General features: G+C 47.2%; 2 protein-coding genes and 1 long non-coding RNA gene across 6 annotated transcripts in view; 1 reads left to right on the plus strand and 2 right to left on the minus strand.

Moving 5' to 3' along the window:
- Window positions 1-9,916, minus strand: part of ZNF774 (zinc finger protein 774) — a 52,849-nt gene extending 42,933 nt beyond the window's left edge. The window contains exons 1-2 of one of the 4 annotated variants that reach the window (XR_005651842.1): window positions 4,589-5,026; window positions 1,943-2,017 (exon numbers count right to left, since the gene is read on the minus strand). The gene's annotated coding sequence lies outside the window, so the exon portion shown is untranslated. Of the gene's footprint in view, window positions 1-1,942; window positions 2,018-4,588; window positions 7,434-7,751; window positions 7,867-9,779 lie in introns of those variants that run through there. The other 3 variants (XM_039858244.1, XM_039858243.1, XM_039858242.1) reach the window with 3 other exon arrangements.
- Window positions 7,864-10,780, plus strand: LOC120599277 (uncharacterized). Its single transcript, XR_005651844.1, has 2 exons — window positions 7,864-7,991; window positions 8,427-10,780. It is a non-coding gene; the product is annotated as an uncharacterized LOC120599277 (long non-coding RNA).
- A 2,559-nt stretch (window positions 10,781-13,339) lies between these two features.
- WDR73 (WD repeat domain 73) lies at window positions 13,340-24,881 on the minus strand. Its single transcript, XM_039858246.1, has 8 exons — window positions 24,763-24,881; window positions 24,153-24,220; window positions 23,760-23,848; window positions 22,305-22,393; window positions 21,640-21,701; window positions 16,287-16,451; window positions 15,563-15,928; window positions 13,340-14,554 (listed from the first exon to the last, which is right to left on the minus strand). The coding sequence occupies exons 1-8, from the start codon at window positions 24,801-24,803 to the stop codon at window positions 14,319-14,321; spliced, it is 1,116 nt and encodes a 371-aa protein (XP_039714180.1). The 5' UTR covers window positions 24,804-24,881; the 3' UTR covers window positions 13,340-14,318.
- Between the last annotated feature and the right edge of the window lie 29 nt (window positions 24,882-24,910).

The raw sequence follows: 24,910 nt of genomic DNA on the forward strand, positions 1-24,910 counted from the left end.
GACCAGCAAATTTCTCTAATACCGCACCTCCTCCCTTCCTCACCCCCAGGCTCAGCCTAGAGATGTGCTGTCAGTTTAACAGTAATCCATCTCTACCTGTAGTCAGTCTGCACCTCTCCAGGATCAGGACTTTGTTCCACCAGCTAGTTTCTCTCTTGATTTCTGGTCTGTCCTTCTCTACTGGCAGCTTCTTGCAACTTTATTCACCTGCTACAGTTGTTCAAATCCAGTATGTCTGGAACTCAACTCCCTGCCTACCTCCTCATATTTCCTCTTAGTGAGAAGGACAGCCTTCTTTCTCCTCCATATCCCTCAGAGCCATCTGAAACCAAGCCCTACAAATTCTGCCTCCCTGCTTAACATCTCCCAGCCTCAAACCCTCCGTATAGTTCAAATCCTTGCCTGACAGCCGCAATAGCCCCAACTGGTGCCACAAGCTCACTCCAGCCCGCCCTCCAGCTACTTCATTTTCCCTGTTGTAGCCTGTGTGAACATTCTGCTACAATACAACTTGAAACTGTCCCTACCCAGCTTAAACCCTCTGGGGCTCCCCATCACCCACAGAAAGACCATGCTCCTTGGAGGACAGATGAGGCCCTTCTGACGGGACCTCTGTGGAACCTCCTCACCACACTCTATGCCCTGATAAGCCTTGCCTCCTAGCAACTCCCCCTGAAGGTGCCTTACTGGGCCTTGCCTTATCCCTCAGCTTACTCTGTACCCTTTTCTGGAATGCTAGTTTTCCCTGTCTGCCTGGGGCACACCTGCACATCTTTTGAAGACTCAGCCTGGGTACCACCTCCTCCACGAGGCTTCCCCTGCACTTCTCTGGCAGGCCCGACCCTACCTACCACACCCTTACCCTCGCCAACTTCGGTGCCCGTGACTCTCGTTGCACAGACCTGTTATACATCTCTCTCCCTTGCATGATTCTGCCACCTCTCTCTTCTCTTTTTTATGTTCACATCCCAAATTCTCTGCAGCACCCAGCTCAGGGCCAGCTCAGGGTCATAGAAGCTCAGTAATTTTTGCCAATTGAGTTCTCTTCATGGAGATGTATATAAAATGCAAGAGTCAGGTGGAGCCCAAAACTTTGACCTGGAAAATGGATTAGGTTTCCTACACTTGCCTTTGGTAAGATGGTATAAATGTTAGTTTTAACTTCAGTGCCTGCTCGCCTAAGTTGCGATCTGTTGCTATTGGTGAATGGAGACAAAGATGAAGACATTTATAAAAACCAACCAACCAGTATCCTAATGAAATAACTTATATTTTTGAAATGTCACAGATCATCAAAAGCCAGTGAAAAACCATGTGTCTTTTTTGTAGCCAAATCTGTGTAACAATTTATTTCTCTTCTTCCAAGACAAGCAGTGAAACCTGGGACACTTTACCTTACTCTTATCCTTTAATTCCTTTGTTTGAACCATTTTGTTGAAATATACCATAACAAAAGGCTCACTGAGTCTTTATGAATTGAGCACACCTGTGTCATCGGCACCCAGATCAAGAAGCAATTTAGCAACACCCCAGAAGTTCCCACTCAGGTCCCCTCCCAGTCAGTATCTGGATCCCTCAACCCCGTTCTAAAGTCTGTGGTATAGTAATGATGGAGTGTTGGGAGCTGGACAGACCTGTCTGTAGACACGGCTATGCCACTAACCACACACCCTCATTCTTGCCAGAGGTTTTACCATTTGAGGCAGGTCATAATGAGACTTCCTTTTTTTCATGGAATTTTACTTCCCTTTGGGCTGCACTTATAGTTTACAATAAGCCACAATAGTTTACAGAAACACAATTTACAAAGCATTTACTCTGCACAAGCTCTTTACATGCATGTCTCACTTAACCTTGACAACAGCCCTATGGTGGAGGTCTGTATTCCCACTTTCCAGCTGAGGAAGTGGGGACTCAGAGGAGAGGTTAGTAAGTGACTTACCCAGCACCTGTAGCTTAACTACTCTAGTCTTGAAGTTGGTTCATTCCACTGCATTATTAAAGCCACGAAAAATACCTAAGGAACAAATTGAGAAAACAACAAAACATTAAAACAAAAGTGATATTATTGGCCACTAGGTTGAAATCTTCTCCCTAGCTAGCATCAAGATGATCCACTACTGTAATTGGTCCTTCCTTGCGTGTGACCGGTGGCCACTCTTCACAGCCCTTTATCCCCCAAGGGTGTCCTATCTCATAACCAGGGAGTTCGATAAGGGCCCAGCGTGCTGGGTTTGCTGTACCCACAAGCTCTCCCAGACCGCCCTGGAGTTTTTCAAGTGCAGGGGAGTGTTAACCTCTCTGCTGCCTGAGAGCTATTTCAAATTTCTGGACAAATTATTAGAGTCTTTCCTTTTTTACACCCTCTTCACCTGACAAAATAGCCCAAGATCATAGAGAACGTGGAAGCACAACTGCATGGATGATGGTCAGATTTTGAGATGGACAAGATTTCAGAGGCTAGTGGAGAGTTTGGCTGTGGTTAATACCCTTCGGCTTTCCACCCAGTCATTGGTGCAACTGAGCTCATGCTTCTGGCTCCCTCTCCTACTCCCTCATCCTAGTGTACCAGCTGAGAAATTTCCATCTATTCGCAAGCCCCAGGCAGCTGTAAAACTGCTGCTGGGGGAGAGTGTGGCTCCCTCAAGGAAACTCTTTGCCTGGACTCCCCTGGCTCACAGGCCCTGTCTAGTAAGGCACAGAGTCTCTGCTGTTTCTTTACACTGCTGGTGTCTGATGGAAGGGTGCCTGCCAGGAGGCCTAAGCGGGTGGCACATCTTGGCAAATTTGCTACAGCTGAGTTCTGGTTCTCAGCCTTTCGGGTGCAGCGACTAGATTTCCTCAGCACACCAGGGATGATCAGACCCTGGGTGGTAGGCTCTAGTTAACTGAATTTCCAAGAGTCCAAGGGAATCCAGAACCTTAATTATTATTGACAGTGGTGTTCTCCTATACTAAGCCACCTTCGGAGCACCCCTTATTCCTGGTCTCAAGTGACAAATGGTGGTCTTATGACCAGACAGTGGTTGATCGACATGGAATGAAAGAAAGGGGTCATGTGAGGGGCAGGTAGACACCAACCATGAACTCTCTCACAGGACGAATGCTACACTTCAAAGTCCCACTTCTCTTTCCTGCCCCCCCCCAATGCTGTCTGCTTCGTGCCCAAGATTGACTTGTTAACTATTCCAGGTTTCTCTGCTGAACCTGCCTCTGCTGCAGATGTTAGTATCATTGGTTAAATGAGTTAAATGGATGATCCAGTGGGCCAATGCAACGTTAATCTCCACTCATTACATGTGGCTGTAATCAGTTGAACTCTCAGAGGAGAAACTTAATTCCTTCATCACAAAATTCTTTCTTCTTATGCACCATTTATAAACACCTCTGTGCAATGTTTTTCTAAATATATCAATGATCTAGAAACCAAACTCTTGCTGAAACTGACCTACTGACATTTGCCTCTGTCCCAAATGGGGCTGCCCTGTCCTGAAATTTGTGGTGCAGTGGATGGAATATTGAGAGCCCAAGGAACTGGTTCTAGACACACTAACTAGTGCCACTAACCAGAAGTGTGACTGGGGCACATCAGTTCTGGAGGACTAATTTTCCTCATCTGCAAAACTGATGACAATATTTGCTCTTCTCATTCCAGCAGGCTGCTGGGAAAAGGTAAGCTGCTCTGTATGGCAGTGAACATTGACATGATGGAGCTGTTTTCAACAAAGAATGTTCCTGTCTAGGTTTCTAAGACCAACTGTCCTCTGAGGGACTGCAACTGGGAACAGCATCCCATATTTGTAGACTGTTGGGGTCCTTTAGTCCCATTCTTTGAAAAGGGAGATGTGTTCAGGGCTACTCTTTCCATGGTTGACTTTGCTTCCAGTCAAAGTTCCACGTGCTCAGGAACTTCCTGAGTTAAGGGACTAGGAAATGGACTTGGATTGGTAATTTTCGTTTTTTTTTTTTAACAGCAGAACCTTCTTCCAAGTGAAACCTTACAGTAATAGAAAACATGTGAAAGTACAGCTTCTCTGGTGACTAGATGGTGGACGCAAAGCCCTCTGCTGGGCTGGGCATTTGCCCACCCAGCGGGTCCCTGCGGCAGCCCTGTGGGACTTCTGGGCTGGTCCAGGGAATGGTTTGAAAGCTAGATGTGTGCGCACGCTCAGAGTGCTGGCCTGTTTCCACAGCAGCACTCTAGAAACTTCTGTTCCTAAGACCAGAGGAGAGAAGAAATCTCCACGGCCCAGACTCAAAACTGGACTGACTGACTGGAGAGCCTTTTTGTCACCCTGTCTTTCTCTCATTCCACCACTGGCAGCTAGCTACTTCTGTCCGGTGAATCGCTTCGCCCACCTTCGATTGAATTTCGGACCTTTCATCTTAAATAGGGAGCGGGACCTGCTATGCGGTATTCGTTGTCAGATCCACACAAGATAAAATATGCAAAGTAGGTGTTCAAGAAAGTATAGTTTCCAGCCCCCGCTCCCTGAGGCTGAACTTTTCCCCTCCTGGTCGCTTCCAGCGTCCCTCCAGTATTTCTTCCCAGTCGTTTACTTTGAATGCACCTCTATTTAGCACTTACCACAATGTGTTGGAGTTATTCGGGTTATTCACAGTAGCGTCTTAGGGCGTCCCTTGCTGGACTGCACTCCTTAAGAGAGTGTTTTGCTGGGCCCAAAGTAGACGCTCCACACCTGACGTTTGACTAAGCGTCTGTGGTATCCGTCTTCAGTCCCTCAGAACTAGGCGCACGCGCGAGAGGAGGAAGTGTGTGCGCGCTGGGCGAGGGGGCGGATTCAGGTGGCGGAGCATTACCACAGTGGACAGCCACGCCAGAAAGGCACTTTCCTCTGCGGCTAAATTAACTGGAGTTTCCGTTTCACAGAGAGCTCTCGGGCCCAAGCCGCCTGGGTTTCTTTACCTTTGTAACACAGGTAAATAAATTCACCCGCTTCCAGCTCTGAGGGAGACGCTTTGGAAAGGACTCTGTCAGTGCCACGGAACCGCCAGGCGACAGGCTGCCAATCCTCCTAATTCCCGGGAGAGTCCAGGAAGAGAAGCAGGACCACCTCCTCGTCAGCTGGGTCACTTGTAGTTGTGGATAGGGACCCCAGATCCAACGTGCAGAGTCCCACCCATCACTAATGATTCGTCCGAAACAAATAGGCTCCCAAACCATTCCCACATTTTATTGGGTAACGGTGCTGTCAGTCTGCGGACACAGGCGGAGGCCTACGGGAAATGAAGTCCGGGGATGCCCGAGTCCTTCGGGGGCTCGCGTTTCTGCTTCCGGTGTTTGGTGGCCGTCCGAGTGCAGGCTAAGGGTCTGGACTAGGGTTCGAGCGCCATGGGGTCAGGCCGCCCAGTTGCAGGGCCGCAGCAGGCGGGAGCGGCCCTCACCGCGGGCCTGGGCCCCCCCAACGGGTGGGCGTGGCCGGGTCGAGATCTGGGGTCCAACCACCTCAGGCCGAGGTCCGGCGAGCAGACCCTGGAGCAGGATGCGCCCCTTACGCTGAGGCGCCTTCCTTCTCACCACCCGCAGGGCCCAGCAGGGACGACCTCGGTTCTGTAGCCATCGAGGAGACAACACCCTCAGGGCCCGCCTTTACCCCATAGATCCAGAGAACGTCGCCTGCGGAGCAATTTAAGTCACGCTCTGCGGGTCAGTTACCCAGTCCACGGCCAAAGGGCCGAACCACTGTCCACTTCCTGCCATAGACCAGCTATGTGACCTTGGGCAAGTCCATGGGAGGAGCGGGGGCGTCTCTGAGCTGTGATTGCTTCAGCTTGGAGTTCCTGCCGGAGTATCTTAACTTTCTTTCCAACTCTTAACATCCTATATATTATCCTTACTCTTAAAGCTTGTAACTTTAACCAGGGTAAATCTCCCTATTTAGGAGTGAGTTATGATGCCAGGACTGAGGAATCCTGAACGAGGAGCCCAAAGCTGAGAATCCAGCCAGAGGGGAGGCAGTTGGTTAGAGTATTTGCATCTCAGAAGCCTGGAGCCGCTTTCAACCGGGTGCTACTCTTCAGGGTGCTGCTCTCCAAGGTACTGCTACCTTGAGCGCCGTCTCCGACTTCCCCTGCACGTTCACTTTGCAACACTGAAGAGCAGTGCCTTGTGGGATGGGCTGTTTATTGTCCTTATTATATCCCGCAGCTCATACTCATTCTTCAATATGGATACCTGGCATTTTCTCAGCCTTAAGTAAACTGCTATGCAAATAGAGCTTTGAGCTGTCCTAGTTTCCAACCAGATCACCAGTCCTTGATCCCTCCTATCAAACTTCTGGAGCTGTGTCCCCAGTGACAGACCAGCCTCCACAGGCACCAGGACATGGGGAGGAGAGAACAGGAAGGTTCTTTCCTTCACCTAAATCCTGTTGGGCTAACACTTGTGATTTTCACTAGAGTTCACTCTGAAATGTTATGTCTCTGGCTCTAGAATTTCAAGTTCTATGTAGTGACCCCTATTTGAAGGTGGCTTCCCAGTAAGGTAAAGGAAGGGGTTTGAACTTCAGAGCACAGCTGAAAGGTTATTCTCTGAGCTGAACAATGGCTGTAGCTGTGGATCAACAAATCTTGGCTCCTCAAGTATAGGGAGAACTTCGAAGAGTGAAGCTGGCAGAAGATTCTCACTGGAAAAAGGAAATTTCCCCTCAGGGTGAGATACAAGAACTTAGTGCTGAGTAGTTAAAATAGAGGAACGTGAGAGACAAAGCCACCTGGGGTTAACAGCAGTGTGGGGGATGTGTAGCACTTTGCTGTTTGTGTCAAAGTGGAATCTGCTTATCCCCCGGGCCTGTTAGCTGCCGCTTTCCTCCCAAGTTCAGACTGACTCCTCAGAGAATGCCCAACGCTGGCTGCTCTGAGTGTTGGTCCTTAAATGAGAATCACTTAAAATGGCTGGAGCACCACTCGGGATCACAGAAGAGCACATAAAGGCTGTTCTCTTTTTGGAGAACAGCTGGCATTCAGCGACAGCCAGCCTGAATCAAGGGGCTCCACTGGTCTCCACTGACATTACTGAATCTTTGCATCCTATTGCAAAATAGCTTTATTATTGATTGGATCTCTGAGTTTTGCCTAAGGGTTGACAGGAACAGCCCCAGGAGAGCTGGTGAGCAGCCTGCAGTGGGCCTGGTGCCACCCTTTAACTCTCTCAAGTCTTCCACACATCCACACTCCTCACTGCCCTTGCAGAGATTTGTGTAAGACTGATTTCCTCCTTTTCTTGTGTTCTGAGATGATTAAGTTTTAGTGCCTACAGAATTTTGACCACTCCAGTTCTTGAACAGAGAGAGGAGATGCTCTGAGAGGAGAGGTAACCCTCAGGATCAGAACTGGGTTTCCTAAACATCCATTTGAGGCCAGCACAGACAGAACCCATGTGTCTGTGCCAGGCACTGGTGAAGCACTCACAGCCAGAACCAGAATAGCTGAACCACAGTCCCAAGGTTGAACTCCAGTTCTTCCACAAGAGAGGTAAGAAGAAACGGTCCTTCTTTGTCTATCTGGATCTTGGTATGCAAGATTGTGTAGTGGGGGTGGGGGAGCTTCGGAGTCCGACAGCCCTGAGTTCAAATCCTAAGTCTGCCACATACTGTGTAACCTAAACAAGTATGAAAGGTTTCCAGCACAGGGCACAGGTGTTCAGTAAATGTTAGCTTATTTCTTCTCTTTCTTTCTCTTCCCCTGCTCCCTTCCTGTGCCCCTCGTTCCATTTAAAAGCCAAAGGAAACTCACTTGTTAGTTTCTTCTGAGTCTGTTTTGTCCTCTGCCCTCTGACTCAGGCAGTATAGAGGCAGTTTGTCCAATGGTAGCGTGTTTTGAGTAGGGGTGTTCTGTTTTCTCAGGAGTTGGTGACATTTGGTGGTGTGGCTTTGTATGTCTCTTTCAGGAGGCACGGAGGCGACCAGAACCTGAACAGAGGAACCATCTGGAAATAAGTTGGGAGAAATCTGCAAATGGAGCCTTGCTAGGTAATAATGCCCTTCTTTCTTTACAACCAAATTAGCTGTGGGGTTTCTGTGGCATTCACCACTCCAGACCTTTTGAGTTGAGTTTTTCAAATCCATTCCATCAATTCCACTTGAAGAGACATATAAATCTAATACCATCATCAGTGCTGTGAAGGGTGTTTCTGGAGTCCACAGTGGGTGCTGCATTGAAGCCCATCTTAGGAAGGTGGTAACACCTCTGGCAGGTGCCCAGAAAGGTGGATATAGATATATAGCTAGAGATTTGGGCCTGATTTTTTTCTTATTCTCTCACAGTCCTTGACATGACTTGCACTGAGCCTTCCCAAGAATCCTCTTAGACTTTTTTTTAAATTCCTCTCTCTCCTTCCTGGTATTTAGTTGTTAGGATTAGATTCACCAAACCATTACATCTTCTATTTGTCTCCCTGCAAACAGATTTCCCAACCCACAGGCCCAGTGTGAACTCTCATATGGAGGAGATAGAGCCACAGAGCTCAGATCGTCAGCGCTCCAGAGGGAGGGAGCATGTGCGAGGCTCCCCAGCGGGTGGTGGGGAAGAGTCTAGCCTGGCCGGGTGCCTGTCCTGAGAAAAGCCAAGACCTGGGATGAGCTGCAGTGGCAGGGCCTGGAGGATGAGAAGGTGGCAGAGGTGCAATGGGGCTATGACAAAACCAAGATTTCTCTGAAAATTCTCAGTGAGTCCTAGATCCATGAAAAACTCTGCACCTGCCACTGGAACCGCCAGGTGTACTGGCCTGTGGCTGAGCGGCTGCAGGAATGTGATTTCCTATGGACCCTGGAGCAGTGTTGCCACCAGTTCAAAAACTTCCAGACCTACTACCGCAAAGCCAAGAGCACCCACAGGCCAGGCACCTGCCCCTTCTATGACGAGATGGACGCCTGATGAGTCCCTGGGCCCTTGCCAATACCATCAGTGCCTGAGAGGTGGCAGACCTTCTCTGCAATGGAGGGGACTCCAAGAACCAGAAGGCAGTGCTGGGAGCTGCGACAGGAGATAGAATGGTAATAAAATGGCAGAGAAACCCCAGGAGCCCAGAAGCCGTGTTCCCCAGGCTTTGAGGGGGAACCCCAGTGGTAAGCAATTCCCACCACTGCCCCTCAGAATAGGGGGAGAGTCATGTGGGAAGCTGAGGGACTGTGAATCAGGAGACACGCTTATTGTCTGTCACTCTGCTATCACTAGAATGGTTCCTGGAATGGCCCTGTCAGGAGGAAAATTGCTGACTTCTTTAGAGGAACATTATTTACTTCTCCTAAATATTAAAATCAACTCCCCACTGAACCAACAGTCCTGGGGGACTCATGAAGGCCACACTGAGGGTTTAGCTCTGCTCTGTAGCAGAGGGATCTCCCTGCCTGCTTTTAGTATCAGTATCACAGAAACAGAGGAGAAGAGGTTGAAGTTTCAGTTTGTTTCCATCTAAAGTACCCCACAGATGTGAACTCTGCGTGTACTACATACCATAGCCTGCCATCTAAAGGCCTGTGTTCTGGGCAAGCTGGTTAAGTGTCCTGAGCCTCCATTTTCTCATCTGTTAAATGGACACAGTGACAGTATCTGCCTCCGCGGGCTGTTAAGAGGATACTGGCACACTGTTAGCACCCTGCAAATGTTAGTTTTCATTATTATTGTTACCGTAATTATTAAAATAGATATATTCATTGTCACATACGCTCACTTAAGGGGGCAAATTTCCTGAGTCATTGAACTTTTTCTTCTGAAAACTAGACCTCTCTAGGAGGTGCTTCCATTCTCATTTCACTTACCACTTCCTGATATGAGAACAGAAAGGGAATTACAGACGAACTCTACGACTCTTCTTGCTTTCCCTTGAGCGGACTTTCAGTTCCTCAGCCAGACGAAGTCTCAAGGTTGGACAGATGTGAAGAGCTTCCGAATGACGATTTCCAGGACTTCAAGGAAATTCGGAAAACTTCCTGTGCGGGTGGGACATGAGTGAAAGCCAGTAATTCCACCACCAGAGAAGACAGACCTGGAATTCGGAATATGGATGAGCCAGCACTGGGCAGGGGCTGGGAAAGGAACCCAGGCATTTGGCCTTCCTGGTTTACTGTTCTCAGTGGTGCTGAAACCGTGGGAGTTGGGAGAACTGAAAAGCCTGTTCTCCTAACTTTGAACCTTAGTTACCTTGGAAATTAGATACAAACAAATAATTAGTGTTTATGGTTTCTCTCTTAAATTTCTACCTGAATTTTAACTATAACTATCATTTAACCAGAAATAAGGGAGCATGGATAACCTCAAATTAAAACTACAGCCAACTTCAGATTGGAGGGATGAATTTCTCATAGTTGAGACCCAGAAGTCTGCCGGTCTTATCCGTGCTTCCGCCACATTCCAGTTGACTGGTCCCTGGTTAATGGAGAGTTGTCTATGTTCTGTCTGCTGACATTGATGACTTTTTTTTTAAGTGTCTGCTAAGGACCTCTTTCACATTGTTTCCATTCTTCTAAATTCAGAAATCGGTTACATTTGCAGTTCACTTCATTCTTTCAGATCTTGAAACAAGGACAGAGAATGAAAATTCAAGCCAGGACATTTCACAGGAAGTAGAATTCCCTGGGGATTATTAGAAAGAGCTGAAGTGGATGTTTCCCAGTCGATACCTTAACTGGAGGAAAAGCTAGGAAAGTGAATACGAGGCAGAAAAGCAGTGGGGAATATCCTTAGAAGATGGACAAGAATCACCCCTTCCTCCAGAAAGAGACTTAGGGAACCTGTGCAGGAGAAAAATCCAACATGTGCTGTGACTGTGGAAAAAATTTCAGCCAGAGCTCACATCCAGCTGTCCACAGATTAGCCCACATTGGCAAAAAGAAACCATTTCCAATGTGGCCTTCGTGGGAAAAGCTCTGGCCAAAGCTCACATCTGGTTTTGCCACCAGAGGATCCACACTGGGGAGAAGCCCTACAAGTGCCCTGAATGTGGGAAGGGCTTCAGTGATCATTCTAACCTCCCAGCACACCAGAGTCTATACAGGAGAAAGGCCCTATAACTGGGGTGCGCTGGAAAAGCTTCGATCAGAGCTCAAGGCTTTTTATGCACTGGAGAATCCACACAGGAGAGAAGCCCTGTAAGTGTAGTGAGTGTGGAAAAAGGTTCACCAACAGCTCGCACTTCAGTGCACACTGGCGAACGCACACTGGTGAAAAACTCCACCAGTGCCCTGAGTGTGGGCAAATGTTCAGTAAGAGCTCCACTCTCATGAGCCATCAGAGGATCCACACCAGAGAGAAACCTTACGAATGTCTTAAACGTAGGAAGTTTCAGCAACCACTCAAACCTCATCACTTACAGGCGAATTCAAATGGAGAGAGACCCTATAAATGTGAGGACGTGGGAAGAGCTTCAATCATAGCTCCAGTCCAATCACACACCAGAGAACCCACACAACAGAAATATCCTCCAAGTGTAATGAGGGTGGGAGGCGATTCAACAACAGTTCACATTTTAGTGCACATCGGAGGACCACATGGGAGAGAGGCTCTACACAGAGGGCAATGTCTTTAAAGATACTAAGGTATCTGTCCCCATGAAGGGTCTATACTGCCCCTTGCTCTACACGACAACCCACAAGGATGGAGAGAGGGGATACAGATCCCAGTGCAACAGATCTTATTTTCTCTAACTAAATGCTCACTTGCCTTATGAAATACTACTCAGGGCTTTCCTATCCAGCCTGTTGGCATGGAAGCTGATTTCCAGAGAATTCTGAGAAGAGCTCTGAATATGACGGCATCGCCATCTCAGTGTCTTCACTGTGATTCTGTGCCTTAGTTTTCACAGTCTGGTAATATGAGGGTGAGATTCTTGTCCCTGGGACCCTCCCTCAAAGACGAGGGGAGGCTCTGCCTTCCTGTGCTAATGGCGGTGATTATGGCGGGGTCAGCTATACAGCCAGCAATGGCTGAGCTGTTCCTTCTCAGCACTGGGCTACACACAGATTTATTAACTAAACCCATTTTTAAAGATCTTCCACTGTTTTTCCTATGCGAGGTTTAGGGCCACGGATGTTTATGTTTCCCCAATTCTTTTTCTTAGGATTTACATGGGTTACCTGAGAGAAAAACACTTTATTATATTTGGGGGAGGGAGGAGAAAAGATCATGTAAAGGTTGACTTTCTAAATCATAAGCTATTCTTCCTCTCAATATACTAGGTTGAACCATATGACACTGATCTACAATATCAGTAATTTCTGATCTACAATATCAGTAATTTCATGATTCAACCGATACAGAAGTTTTCTGTATCATTTCTGATCTACAATATCAGTAATTTCATGATTCAACCGATACAGAAGTTTTGCATGGCAGAATTACTCCAATGCCCGAGGGGCTGCTGTAAAGCCACAGAGCTCATATTTATCCTAAAAATGTGAGACTGGGTCTAAAGATTGTGAAGGAGGATAATGAAGTGGATAAAGCCATCTCCATCTGTAAATATGTCCAGAGCAGTGACTAAGAACCATGACACTGACTAAGACTAGTCTTAGGCGGAAGGTTTACCTCTGTATCACTTGCCTCTGACAAGTGCACTAGGTCCTATCTATACTCGGGGGTCCAGGTCCTCCGGGGGAGGCTGCGTGCAGGTCAACAGCTTCCCGAGATGTGGGTGTCTGAGAGCAGAGCCCCTGGAGGGACTCTGATGTGCAGAGCGAGTGGTACTTGGAAATAAACAGAACAGTTTCTCCCTCTTAAAATGTTTCCTTGGTGTGTTTGATTTAAAAATATTTTCCCACTACTTTCCAGAAACCCAATAATTATAAAACAAAGCACGATCTGCATATATTATGATTGTATCTAATTAGACTTATAGAATGATTATTAAGTCTTTTTTTAAGAACATAAAGAACTTACCCAAATAAGGGTTGTCTGTCAAGAGCAGTCACTTTGGTGGGCTGTGGCCTTTAGATGTTGTTGTCACTACTGAAGACATTCTTTGAGTCTTCCTTTAAGGACCATCTTCAAGCCACCTGAGAAAGCCTCACGCCCCTGTACTTCCAGCACACAGAGCAAGGTCTTGCACTTGGGAAGGCAGGCTAAATAAATGCTCACAGTATCAAAAGCTTGCTTATTATCTAGCCTGGTCCTCTCTCTTGTCCATGAGATGTGGCTCTGCCCAATGTCTGCTTCCCCAAAATAGAATCTCTTCAAAGGACATCAGTTTTGAGATGCTGCTTTTGAGACTTTTAAAAGAGCCCTTTTGAGACTGGCTTTCAAAAACGTATCCCAGAAATCTGAGTTTAGAGTTTTCGTATAGCCAGAAAATAAGTCTCATATGGATTATTTTAAATCACCTCACTCTTTTCAATGTAAAATACTTTACTTAGGTGGAAATTCGTATCAAGATCTATTAGGAATGTATTAGACCACATGGGAACTACAGATTCCACGGTCTGGTGGGCATGACTCAGGCTTCCTCACTGATGTGGCCCAGGATGGGGGCTCCCACTCACCCACTTTGATAACTTTGTCCCAGCCCCAGAGAACATGACCTTCTCCCTTCACTTCTCTCCAGGACTAGAGCTCTACAGTCTCTTCAACACAGCTATGTCAGTCCTCCAGTCCAGAACACAGAGTGAAAATACTAAGTCGCATTTACTGAGTATTCATAGTGTGTCAGGCCTTATGCTGAGCACTTTATCGTAGGGTCTCATTTAACCCTCTCAGCCGCTGTGAGCTGGTGCTAGGTTTACGCCCATTTCACAGAGAGGAGAAACTGCACAGAGGCAGGACTTGGGCCCTCATCTGTCTGAGTCCAACATGGGTGTCTTTATCACTGTATGTCAGTCTCCCAACCGTATAAACTGCTGGGAGGCACAGCTCACATGGGGGCTGGGCTGTAAGGTCAGTGCACAGGGGATGATCGTGTATAGTCAACAGCAATCTTGAGAATCCCTCCCACAGGCCACTGGGAAGGGCGGCGTCTCTCTCAGGCCTCTGAGATGCCTATGTGCTGAAAGCCCATTAGACTGAAGCGTGCTGGAGGCAGCAGGATCCTGTCGCACACGACTGCTTTAAGAAGCCACCAAATCTTTACTGTGCCACACACACCAGGTGTTTCTTCATGTATTACCTCTGACTGCCCCAACAATCCTGTGAGGTACTTGGTACTACTCTCATGTTACAAATAAAGAAACTGGGGCTAAGAGAGGCTGGTTAACTTGCCCAAAGCCACTCAGCCAGTAACAGGGACCTGTAGTCACCTGAGTCCCAAATCGGTACCCTTGATGTATAGCAGCTCCTTCTCATCCTAGAGGCCTGGCAGGAAGACACTGGGGTCAGTGGGAGGTACGGAGGTCCACCCAGTCCCACACATGCAGGGAGGCATCGCTTGCTGCAGACAGCAAAGTTCTCGGTTTGCGGGGGTGCCAGGTGTGGGTGGTGACCAGTGGAGCTGTGTCTATCCCATTGCCGTCTAGGAAAATGTGACCTCTGTGAGTGAACAGAGGTTCTACTTGGCCCTTCATTCCATCCCAAGACGTAACATCATAGATCTGGACTGTCCCATCAAAGCCTGAGGAAGAACAAGAAAAGAGAGAGCTGACACTGAATCTCTAAAATCATTTGTATAGTTTGCTCTACAGTGCAACAGGCTTTGAGATGAGGAATCAAATAGTAACAAGATACTTAATGGCCACCTGAAGGGTATGGACATCCTCCCTCATGTCCGCAGCTGCCGACTCCATGGGGCATGTGACAAGTATCTGCTGGATGTCTATTTCATACCAGGACTGAAGCTAATCCTGGACATACATTCTTTTAATCCTCGCAACTGTGTGAAGTTCTTAATATTTACCCCAGGAAACTGAGGCTTAAGAGACTTTTTCAAACCTTTCCACTTGCCCCAAATTCTAATCATTCCCCATCGGGGTCCCTCTCAGCAGATGGCCTCTTAGTGGGGAAAAAGAAGCCTTTACCGGAATAGTCCCATGTTCCTCCACGACCTAGCTACCCCCACACTCAGTCCATTCTGCTGTCCTTTGTTATCAGAGAGCCAGTCCCTCTATCCATGCTTGCTTCTTCTGCCCTTCCTGGACCCTGCCATTACCAAGTATCACTTTTTGCTCTCTCGATTATTCTTTTAACCTCTCCCCCGCTCAATGGAGGCTTCCCATCGGTCTTTAGGGACCCACATTAAATTCCCCCATTCAAATAGATGCTGCCAGGCCAGACCCAAGATCTGACTGCTAGGTGGCCTGCTACAGTTCAGAAAGCAAGTATCCTGAGAAGCACTCCTGAGGTCTTACCACCTTTTTCTGGTACAGCCATGGCTGTCCCACTGCCTTATTATCTGAAGGCCTCTCGACCAACCTCAGAACGGAATTCCTGCTAAGGACAGGAAAGGCCAGAGCAGGGAAGGGCCCGCCCCTGAGGACCTGGAGAGTTAATGTGGGGCTTCTCTGTGAGCAACTTGAACTTCTGCGGCCAGATTTACTATGGGGCTTCAGGCTCCTTCCCGAGCACCATCCAGCCCACCGGAAGGGAAATTCAAATAACAGACACAAAACCTGCTCAGAGGTACCTGAAATGGCCAAGCAGTTCTCCAAGCCTGGAGCCCAAGTCACTCGCAGCAGCTTTGGGTCAGGGCTAGGTGTGGACACTGGGCACTGGACTGAGCTCACAGGATGACAGAGATCACGGGGATCAAGAAGACAGAGCTGGCCATCTGAGCAGAGGCTGGCGATGCTGGGCCCAGGGCCCCGGGCCGTGACCCCAACTTCCGCATACCACCTCGCTCCACCAGACCCAGGGCTGGGGCTGCCATTCTCTGACGGGGCCCACTTCTGGCGGGTGTCTACGAGCCCCAGCCGGCCTGAGGTGCAGCAGAAGGCAAAGGTGTCTGCATCCAGGACCTGCAAGCTACTTAGCTCCTCGCTGTCACTGACACCTGGAAGACAGAGAGCGAAAGACAAAGGCTGCAGGAGTCAGATGGGTCTGGCAATTTGGTAGGGCGGGCTGGTCACAAGCCCTTCCTCTGGGACGCCTCCCCAGTCCCAAGTAGAATGAACCACATCTGCTCTCTCCTGTTCATCTCGCCACATTCCACTCAGCTGGGTGGATGCTGGTCCCCAGGACTGCCTCCCCCAGTCACAGAAAAGGAACCCCTTGAGGCCAGGGCTTGCTTTTCATACATCTTGTATCCCTAGTCTCTGGCATTCAGGGTTGAATTCAGTTCAAACGTGTCTGAGCACGGCAGGGCGATGGGTACTGCCTGGTGGAGCCAGAGAGGGTGAACCACGCTGTACCTGAGGTGTACATGGTCTTCTGGGATTCCAGATCCACCACCTGCAGACTGCTGAGCCGCGCCCCGTGGAGGACTCCGGGTGCTACTGCTGGGAAGATGGCCACCCTAGGCCAGAGATGCCCCTCTTTCTCGTGCACAGCAATAGTGCTGACAGCTTCAATGATATCTGAGGGAAAGTGGAAGAGGCAAAAATCCAGAATATTAATGGTTTAAAATAGTACATGGTGAAAGCTGGCCACGTACATTTAGAAGGTCAAGGAGGAAGGGAGCTGACAGTTGGCAATAGAGGATATGGAGACATAAACACTCTGTGTTATGTTTACATTTTGAAACTGTCAGAAGCACTTCAATTTCTGTGTAATTCTTCTTACGAACTGTTTTGCAAATGGGAGATAATGAATCAGAGCCGCCACCTCAAAACCCCCAAAAGCAGTTCTGGCTTTTTACAGTTTTGTGGAGAACAAATATAGAGAAAAGGAAAGAACACGCTGATGGTGTCACACCTGAAGTGAAAATAACTAGAACAGAGTTCATGAACTAATATCATTTTTTAAAAAACATGTTCTATGACCTAAGTAATTTGCTGAAGCCTTGTGAGTAAAGGTTACAACACAAATGTCTTCAAAGGTAAACTGAACATGAAGGCCCACGTCCTTTTTGCACTGAACAGAAGAAACATACTTGACCTCAAGTTGAATCAAATTTTAGTTTTGTTTGTGTCAGCCTGCTGGCTTAGCAGGCAGGTTCTGGGCTCCACATCTACATTTGAGGCTTCTCTTAACAGGAACCATTTAGAACAAAGTTCAGAACCAGTAGTTTGTGATACTAACTACTTAAAGGAAGACACATATTTTCCATTTTATATTTTCTTGCTCCAAGGGGGGCTCATTACTTGGTTCCCACATACTTTGATGAAAAGAGAGATCTATGTATTTTTTAAATTCCAATACCTATTAGAGTCACATATCTGATAATGGATGAGAGAAGGAGCACCAACACAGCTTATGCAGCAAGTTCCCTCGAGAGAGCTCCGAGGGCACGTCTGGGCTGGGCTGCTTACTGCCCCCCAAGCCTGTGGGCTCTCGGTGGGCTGAAACCAGACTTACTCAACTTATCTGCTCCTACCACAAGAACTGCAGAGGTCCTGAGCAGACACGGCAGCTGAACCTCAGGACCAGAGTTTGCCCCTGGGGAGCACCAATGAGGCTGTGGCTCAAACTGGCAGATCTTCCTGATCTCCAGGGCCACACTGCAGTGGCTCCCTCTGCCCTTTCCCTCTGCCCTCACTCTGAGGAGCCGCCAACAGATTCCCCAGGAACCCCTGCTCTGAGTCAGGGGATGGCTCTCAGATGTGATCTGTCCCCTGATGGGGGTAAGGAGGAGACCAAAGGAAAGGCTTCAGAGATCTACTTCAAAGATGCGGTAGAAAACAAAGGCTTCAGAGCCCAACGAGAGCTGCTCTATAATTATGACAGGAAAGAAATACGAGTTTCTTCCTCCTCTCTCCCTAGTCACAGGTAAATCTATACCACATTTTCCAAACCAGTCCCAAACTGAAAAGAGAAACTATTACAAATCGAAGCAACAGACACAGGGAGGCACCTCCAAGAACTTGGCAATTAGACAAAGAAGGTTGTGCCTGAAGATTAAACCAACACGAAATGGGTCAAAGCAGAGGCAGACACGCCATTCAGGGGTCAAGATGGCGCCCAGATCTGCACTACTGAGCAAATGCACTAACACATGAGAAGGGCTGATCAGCCAAGGAGGCGAAGAAAGCACTGGGGCCTGTCCAGGGCAGACGGAATATTTAACATCAAAGTGGAAGTGGCGACCCAACCCAGCAGCTTCCACAGCCCCAGGTGTGAGAGGAGGCCTCAGGCACTGGCCAGAGGCTGGGATACCAGGCAGGCCTAGGCAGCGATGCCTTCACACATTGGACACTTTCCGCCTAAGACAGCTTATGAAAACACCATCTGGAAACCTCTGAAGTGATTCCTCTTGTGACGGTTACGTTTATCATGCAGGTTAAGTCTTCTACAGGCAAGGAATAAGGACATAGAATATTTCACTTTTAGGGATACCTATTTTTTCATTATAAATGAATAAAATTGTATTCCAGCTTATACAGCAGACTTGTGAGTCCGGTGAGTACATCTGCCCCTATGAACAGATGAGATGTGTTCTGGACGTGCAGACAAAATCAGGTTTCTGAGACAAGAAAGCTGTAGGTCAAAAATGGACCTTGGAAAATTCACTAAGATAACACTATGCTTTTAGGTTTCTAGGAAAACAGCTGGCCAGCCTTGGCCAAGTTCCGAAATGTTCTGCACTGATATCTAGGGGAAGATAACTCTTTATCTGATTTCCTACTCCCGTTGAGTGTCAGAGCAAGCCCCCTTGGGCCATTTGCTCCCCTAGGCCTGGGGCTACAAGTTCTAACTGGTGCCTCGTACCTGGGCACTGTTGGGACAACAGGCAATGCAAAGGCGCCTCCAAGTGGTTAGTTAAGATTTATCTCCCTCTCATCTTGAAACTACTGCTGCCCGACTCAGCCTATTTTTAGGCAAGCTTCAAGTTACTGGCACAAGGAGAGACCAAAAGATCAAAAGAACAGAACGTAGAGTCCAGAAATAAAGCCTTATACTTATGGTCAATTGATTTTCAACAAAGGCACCAAGGCAAATCAATGGAGAAAGCATAGGCTTTTGGACAAATGGTGCCGGGACAATGGAATATTCACATGCGAAAAGATCGATGAATCTTCCTCAAACTGTACACAAAAGTTAACTCTGAAAAAAGCATCAACTTAAATGCTAGAGTGGAAAAAATAAAACTTTTGGGAAAATTTATGGGTAAATTTATGGGTAAATTTATGGGTAAAGATTTCTAAGCTATGACATAAAAAGCATAGTCCCTAACAGAAAACAGTGATAAATTAGATCTCAGCAAAATCTCAAACTTTTATATTTCAAAGGACACTATTAAAATGAAAAGACAAGTTACAGACTGGAAAGACAAGTTAGCCAAACACATATCTGATAAGTAACTTGCAGCCAGATACAAGGAATTCTTACAACTCAATAAAGATAAAAAGCCAATCAAAAAGTAGGCAAAGTATTTGATAAAATATAAACACCAACAATGCAAGAAACGGCTGTTTTTGTTTGCTGTTTTAGCTCCATAACCTTGCCCAATGCTTCACACATCAGAAGCACACAATGAATATTCGTTGACTGAATGATGAGATGTTAGCTACTGCTACAAATAACAGCAATAATAACAATTATTAAAGATGTGCCCTTTCATTGACAGGAACCAGCTCTAAGCAAAATGCTGGCATAGCCCACACTGCTGGTCAGTAAATAGCCTACCACCTTTTTCAGGGGCCCTGTATCTATACTGAGATGAATTATTACTATCCAATTATAGTTACCACCAGGCATGGTTATGAGCAGACTGACCTAAGTCTTGATTCTGCTACTATCTTTGTGACTTTGAACAAGTTAGTCTCTCTGTGACAAAGAGTTTGTTCTCAGACTCATGAGAATTTAATGATACAGAGTGCTTAGTACAGTGTCTGGAATAAAATATGCACTCATTAATATTATTGTTTAATCTTACAAACTGTTGATTAATCTGAACAAGTATCTATGAGAATGCACAGTGAAACCAGAACATCAGAGGACTTATGACAGTGTACTGTCTCAGCTTGCTGGGGAAAAGAAACAACTAAACTTTCTCATGAAGATATGAATAGGCACTTCACCACAGAAGATGTATGAATGGCTAATAAGCACATGAAAAGACACTCAACCTTATTAGTCGTTAAGGAAATGCGAATGAAAGCCACAATGATATATAATTTTACACCCATTAGGATGGTTTTAATAAAAAAGACAGACAATACAAATGTTGGTGAGGATATGGAGAAACAGGGACCCTCTCATACTGCTGGTGGGAATGTAAATGATGCCATTTTGGAAAACAATTTGAAAGTTTCTTAAAAAAAACCAAATTTACCATATCACCCAGCAATTTCACTCCTAAGTGTCTACCCAAGAGAAATGAAAACATATGTCCACACAGAGACTTATACATGAATATTCATAGCAGCATTATTCATAACAGCCAAAAACCAGACCCATCAACCAGTGAATGGACAGATAAATGTAGTATATCCAAACAACGGAACATTATTCAGCCATAAAAAGGAACAAACTACTGATACATGCTATGACATGGTACGTCACAGCAGACCTCAAAAGCATTATGTTAAGTGAAAAAAGCCAGATATAAGAGACCACATAGTATATGATTCCATCGATATGAAATGTCCAGGAAAGGCAAACTATTATAGGGACAGTGAGTTGATTACTTGTTGCCCAGGGCAGGGTGTGGGCATGGGATTAATCGTAAATGGCATGATGGATCTTCCTGGGGTTCTAAAATTGATTGATAGTGATGGTTATTTAATTTTAAAATCACTGAATTATATCTTTTTTAAACGTGTGAATTTCAGTAAAATTACAGAAAAATAGTAACTATAAGTAAGTGACATAAACATCTGGAAGCTATTGCATAAAACAAATGACAAAGAAGAAACACCAAAGAAGGCCAATAGGGTCAGCCTTTCTGCAGCAGTGACACAGGAAGAAGCCAACAGATGCAGCCAGTTTCTGGGAAGCACCCAAGTGACAGGTACAGGGACCCCTGGGAAGAGGATCATACAAGCAAAGGGGCAGTAGCAAGAGCAGCGGCCCTTGCCTCTGAGGCACACCTCCCTGCCAGCGGACAATGCTCTAACTGAAGGAGAAATGGAAAGGCTGGGTCAGGGCTGCAGGCTCTGGCACCTGCCTCTGCCAAGGAAAGAGCAAACCCACTGCTGGAGAGAATGCTATTCCCCACCAGGGCATGCTCCTCCACTCCCGGAGGGAACGAAGGCATGCCTCTTGCCCCTTTCCCATTCTCACTAAGGAGCAGAGTGACTTCTCTGAGTCGGAGACTGGTTAGCCCAGCATCTTGCTCACTCGCTGCTTTCCTTCCTTGAGGTTAGCAGAGGAGTGACCTCCCCTGAGTTGCCCTAGCTCTGCCCTCGCCTCTGCCCCCGCCTGGGGAAGAGGGAGTTCACTAGGAGATTTGCCTATGACTGGTTTGGGAAACTCAGTTCCTGAAGCAAGTTACAGGAAGCTCTGTTTTGGGCTTGCATGCCATGCTGTGGTTGCCAATTCATCTCTACCTGCATTAGAGTAGACACTGCATTTTCATGTTCACCTGGCTCTGAGTCTACTTCTTAATTGGCTCAGATATGCGGGTGAAGGTATATGAGTGTCAGCCAAGTCACATTCACTCACCACTGTCCTCTGAGACCTGCCACACCTGCAAGGCCACTGGAAGGCCACTGGTCACCAGCAACCTATTCAGGATGGAAAGGAAATCTCAGTCCAGAGAGTGGGGAGCTCACCCATATCACCCCCAACCTTTCCCCTCTCCAGCCCACTCGGCTTGGGATTCCTACATCTCCCACCCAAGGAAAGCTCACTACAGGAAAGCATCGTCCAGACCAGTCCCCCTCATTAAACAGAGGAGGAGAGGGCTCACTCCACTTTAGGACAGGCCCATAGCTCATGGGGAGTCACAACAATGAGCCCAGGCTTCCATGTAGTGTATATGTGTCAGAGAGGACACCAGCATGGAGCCTGAAAACACAGCCCTGACAAGACTCTCAGCCTCTGCCAACTGAGCTATTATCCCCAGCCACCTACTATCAGCTCTCTGAGAAACTAGTAGCATCCTTCTTCCACGCTATTTCCTGGAGCAGCTCCAGAGATCTGTGAGTTACAGTAGTCAACAGGTCTCTGAGGGACCAAGAAACCAGCGAGCAATAGATTCTTATTCCAGATCTGTGTGTGTGCATGTACACACATGTGCCCATGTGCTGATAAAGAGGCAGAATTCTCCTGACATTTCCAGCCACTCCATCCTGAATGGAAGGTCTGGATGACAGAGCTGACCATACCTGGTGTTTGGCACGTGCTTCAGATCAAAGACAGACCTGTGTGAAAATCCTCCGTGGCATACCTTGAAATCTCTTTCTGGGAATAAGCCCTGAAATACAAAGAGGTGGCCAATCAGATAGAGTGTGCTCCCCAAAGGAATGTTTCAGATGAGCTCTAGGTAAGGAGCCAGGTCCTAGCCTGGCAGGAGGCCATGAACACCGCTCTGCTGGCAACAGATTTTTCTCCCTGCAAGGCCTCAGAGTGCCACTATTTCTCAATGTTGGTCTTAGCTGTCTACATAGACAGCTTCCTTTCGTTCCTGTACATTCCAAAACCCTTCTCCTAACTTTTCACCAGCCCCTCTCACTCTAGCTTAAATATCAGCCTCTAGGACTTCTTAGAGGAGTCACAGAGGCTTAGCAGCTTCATCAAAGAAAGCTGGAATGTATCAGCCAACGAACACATCCCCATTTCTCCCACCACCTCCCTTCTATTCTTCTAGCAATAAAAATATAACCCCCAATTATCCAGCATCTACTATATCGGGCACTGTGTTTAGTGCTTTATCTACTTTATCATGTTGCATTTTTACAATCACCTTGTGATGTAGGCACTGTTCTAAAATGATAAAACTAAGGCACAGGGAGCTTAAGCAACTTTTCTAAGATCACACAGGGATTATGCTGAGAATGTGAACCCAAGTCTATCTGCCTAGTCCATGTTCTTAGCCACTAGAGTCTAATATCTCCATGAGAAGAACTGTAGGCAGGGGAAAAGGAGGCTGCACAAGAAGAAGAAAAGCCAGTGGTGAGATAGGAGGTAAGTCAGGTCTCTCACCAGGGCTCAGTCTGGGCAAGCTACTGGCTCAAGCTTGAGTGGTGGGGATGGGGAAATCAAGAGCACTAACGAGGCAGGAAATTTCTCCCAGGGTTAACGGGGCCCAAGGCGCCCTATCAGATGACTTGGAATGATTTTATAGCACATTGGACAGCTACCAACTCTTTTGTTTTTGACACGGTGTCTTCTCTTGGCTTCTGAAACACTGACCTTTTCTGAGATTCCTACTTCAGAGTAATCCTTGTGGGTTCACCTTTCTCTACCCATTCCTTAAATGGTATTAAAATAATTTTTAGCCATCTCCTCTTATTCCTAATACACTACACATTCACTCTAGGTGATCTTAACCATTCTAAGGGTTTCAACCACCCTCTATATCCTGATGGCTTATTAAATCTATTTTTGATAAAGTAACATTGACCTCTTCCTCTGGTAGCCCTCTGTAAATCACAGACCATTCCTTAGCACGTATCTCTGTGCATATCTGCCTCCCTCTTTTAGCCTGAAAAGACAAGTCCAAGTGCTTGTTTCTCTCTTTCTAGTATCCAGGACAACATTTAGACAAGAAAGAGCTCCATAAAAGTTTAATAAATGAGTAAAAGTAGATACATATACTCAGCATTTATATTTCAAGTTACCTGGTTTTCTTTTACAGAAAGTCTGAGCGGTAACATCAGATGAAGAATTTCATTTTTTTTCAGGCTTTCATAGCCAGCAACAAAGATTCCTAGAATTAAAATAATAATAAAAATAATAATAAGTAGCTGTGACAAACTGCTAGAAAGATTCTGGACCATAACTGGGTCTAGAAACTCCACCAAACCTTCCGAAGCAAAGATAAATTCCTTTGCCATTGGTATGCATACAGCCTTGTACTGGGGGATGGAAGAGATGTAGATCTTAATAAGTGCTGATAGGGTACATAATTGGTACGAGTGACTAAGAGGCCCTCAGGCTCCCAGAAAAGTGGACTGGGTCCTTCTGGCTGAGCTTCTGAGTCCCAGCCTGAGGAATGAGATTTCATCTCTCACCTTTGTCACCAATCCATTCAAGTACCCGAGTGGCTCCTGAAAGGTCGAATGCATGAAAATCCTGGTACCTGCATGATAGAAACACAGTATTACAGGGTGCATGGCACTTTACAGCTCTTAAAGCACTGTGAGATAGCAGTATGGTTCAGTAGTTGGGGGCCTAGGCTCTGGAAGCAGGCAGACCCGGGATCTAGTCTTGTTACACATTTTGACTCTTGTGTGACTGAGACCAAGCTAGTCACAAGTTCCTTGGGCCTTGGTCCTCATCTGTAAAATGGAACTCCCAGAGTACCCAGGCTTCCTAAGCTTGATGTGAGGAAGCAGAGATAATTTGTTCAGGGTTCGACTCAGAGGCAGGCGCAAAATAGTCACTTATCACCCTCCGCAAGTACTGCTCTTACTAGCACCTCACACAACTTGTGCACACCGGAATGTGTCATTTCCTAGAAGCGGGAGCTGAGGCCCGGGCGGGGTTCTTCGTACGGTCCCGCCCCACGGCCAGCGCCGGCCGGGCCCACACCAGGTTTCCCTACGTGGTCCACCTCGCGCCCGCCCGGCCACCAGGTCAGCTCCAGGTCCGCACTCCCCATCCCAGGCCCACAAGATTTACAAGCGCAAGGATTCCACCAGCCAGTCCTCCGCAGGTTCCATGGCAACTGTCGCTTCCGGTACTCCACTTCCGTCTCGGAGCCTTCATGGGCGGGAGCGGCCCTCTCGCGAGGAGGGGACGCGACTTGCTCGGAGCCGGGGGCGTGGCC

The sequence above is a fragment of the Pteropus medius genome, unplaced genomic scaffold (genome assembly GCF_902729225.1).
Source record: "Pteropus medius unplaced genomic scaffold, Ma_sr-lr_union100, whole genome shotgun sequence".
Taxonomy (NCBI): domain Eukaryota; kingdom Metazoa; phylum Chordata; class Mammalia; order Chiroptera; family Pteropodidae; genus Pteropus; species Pteropus medius.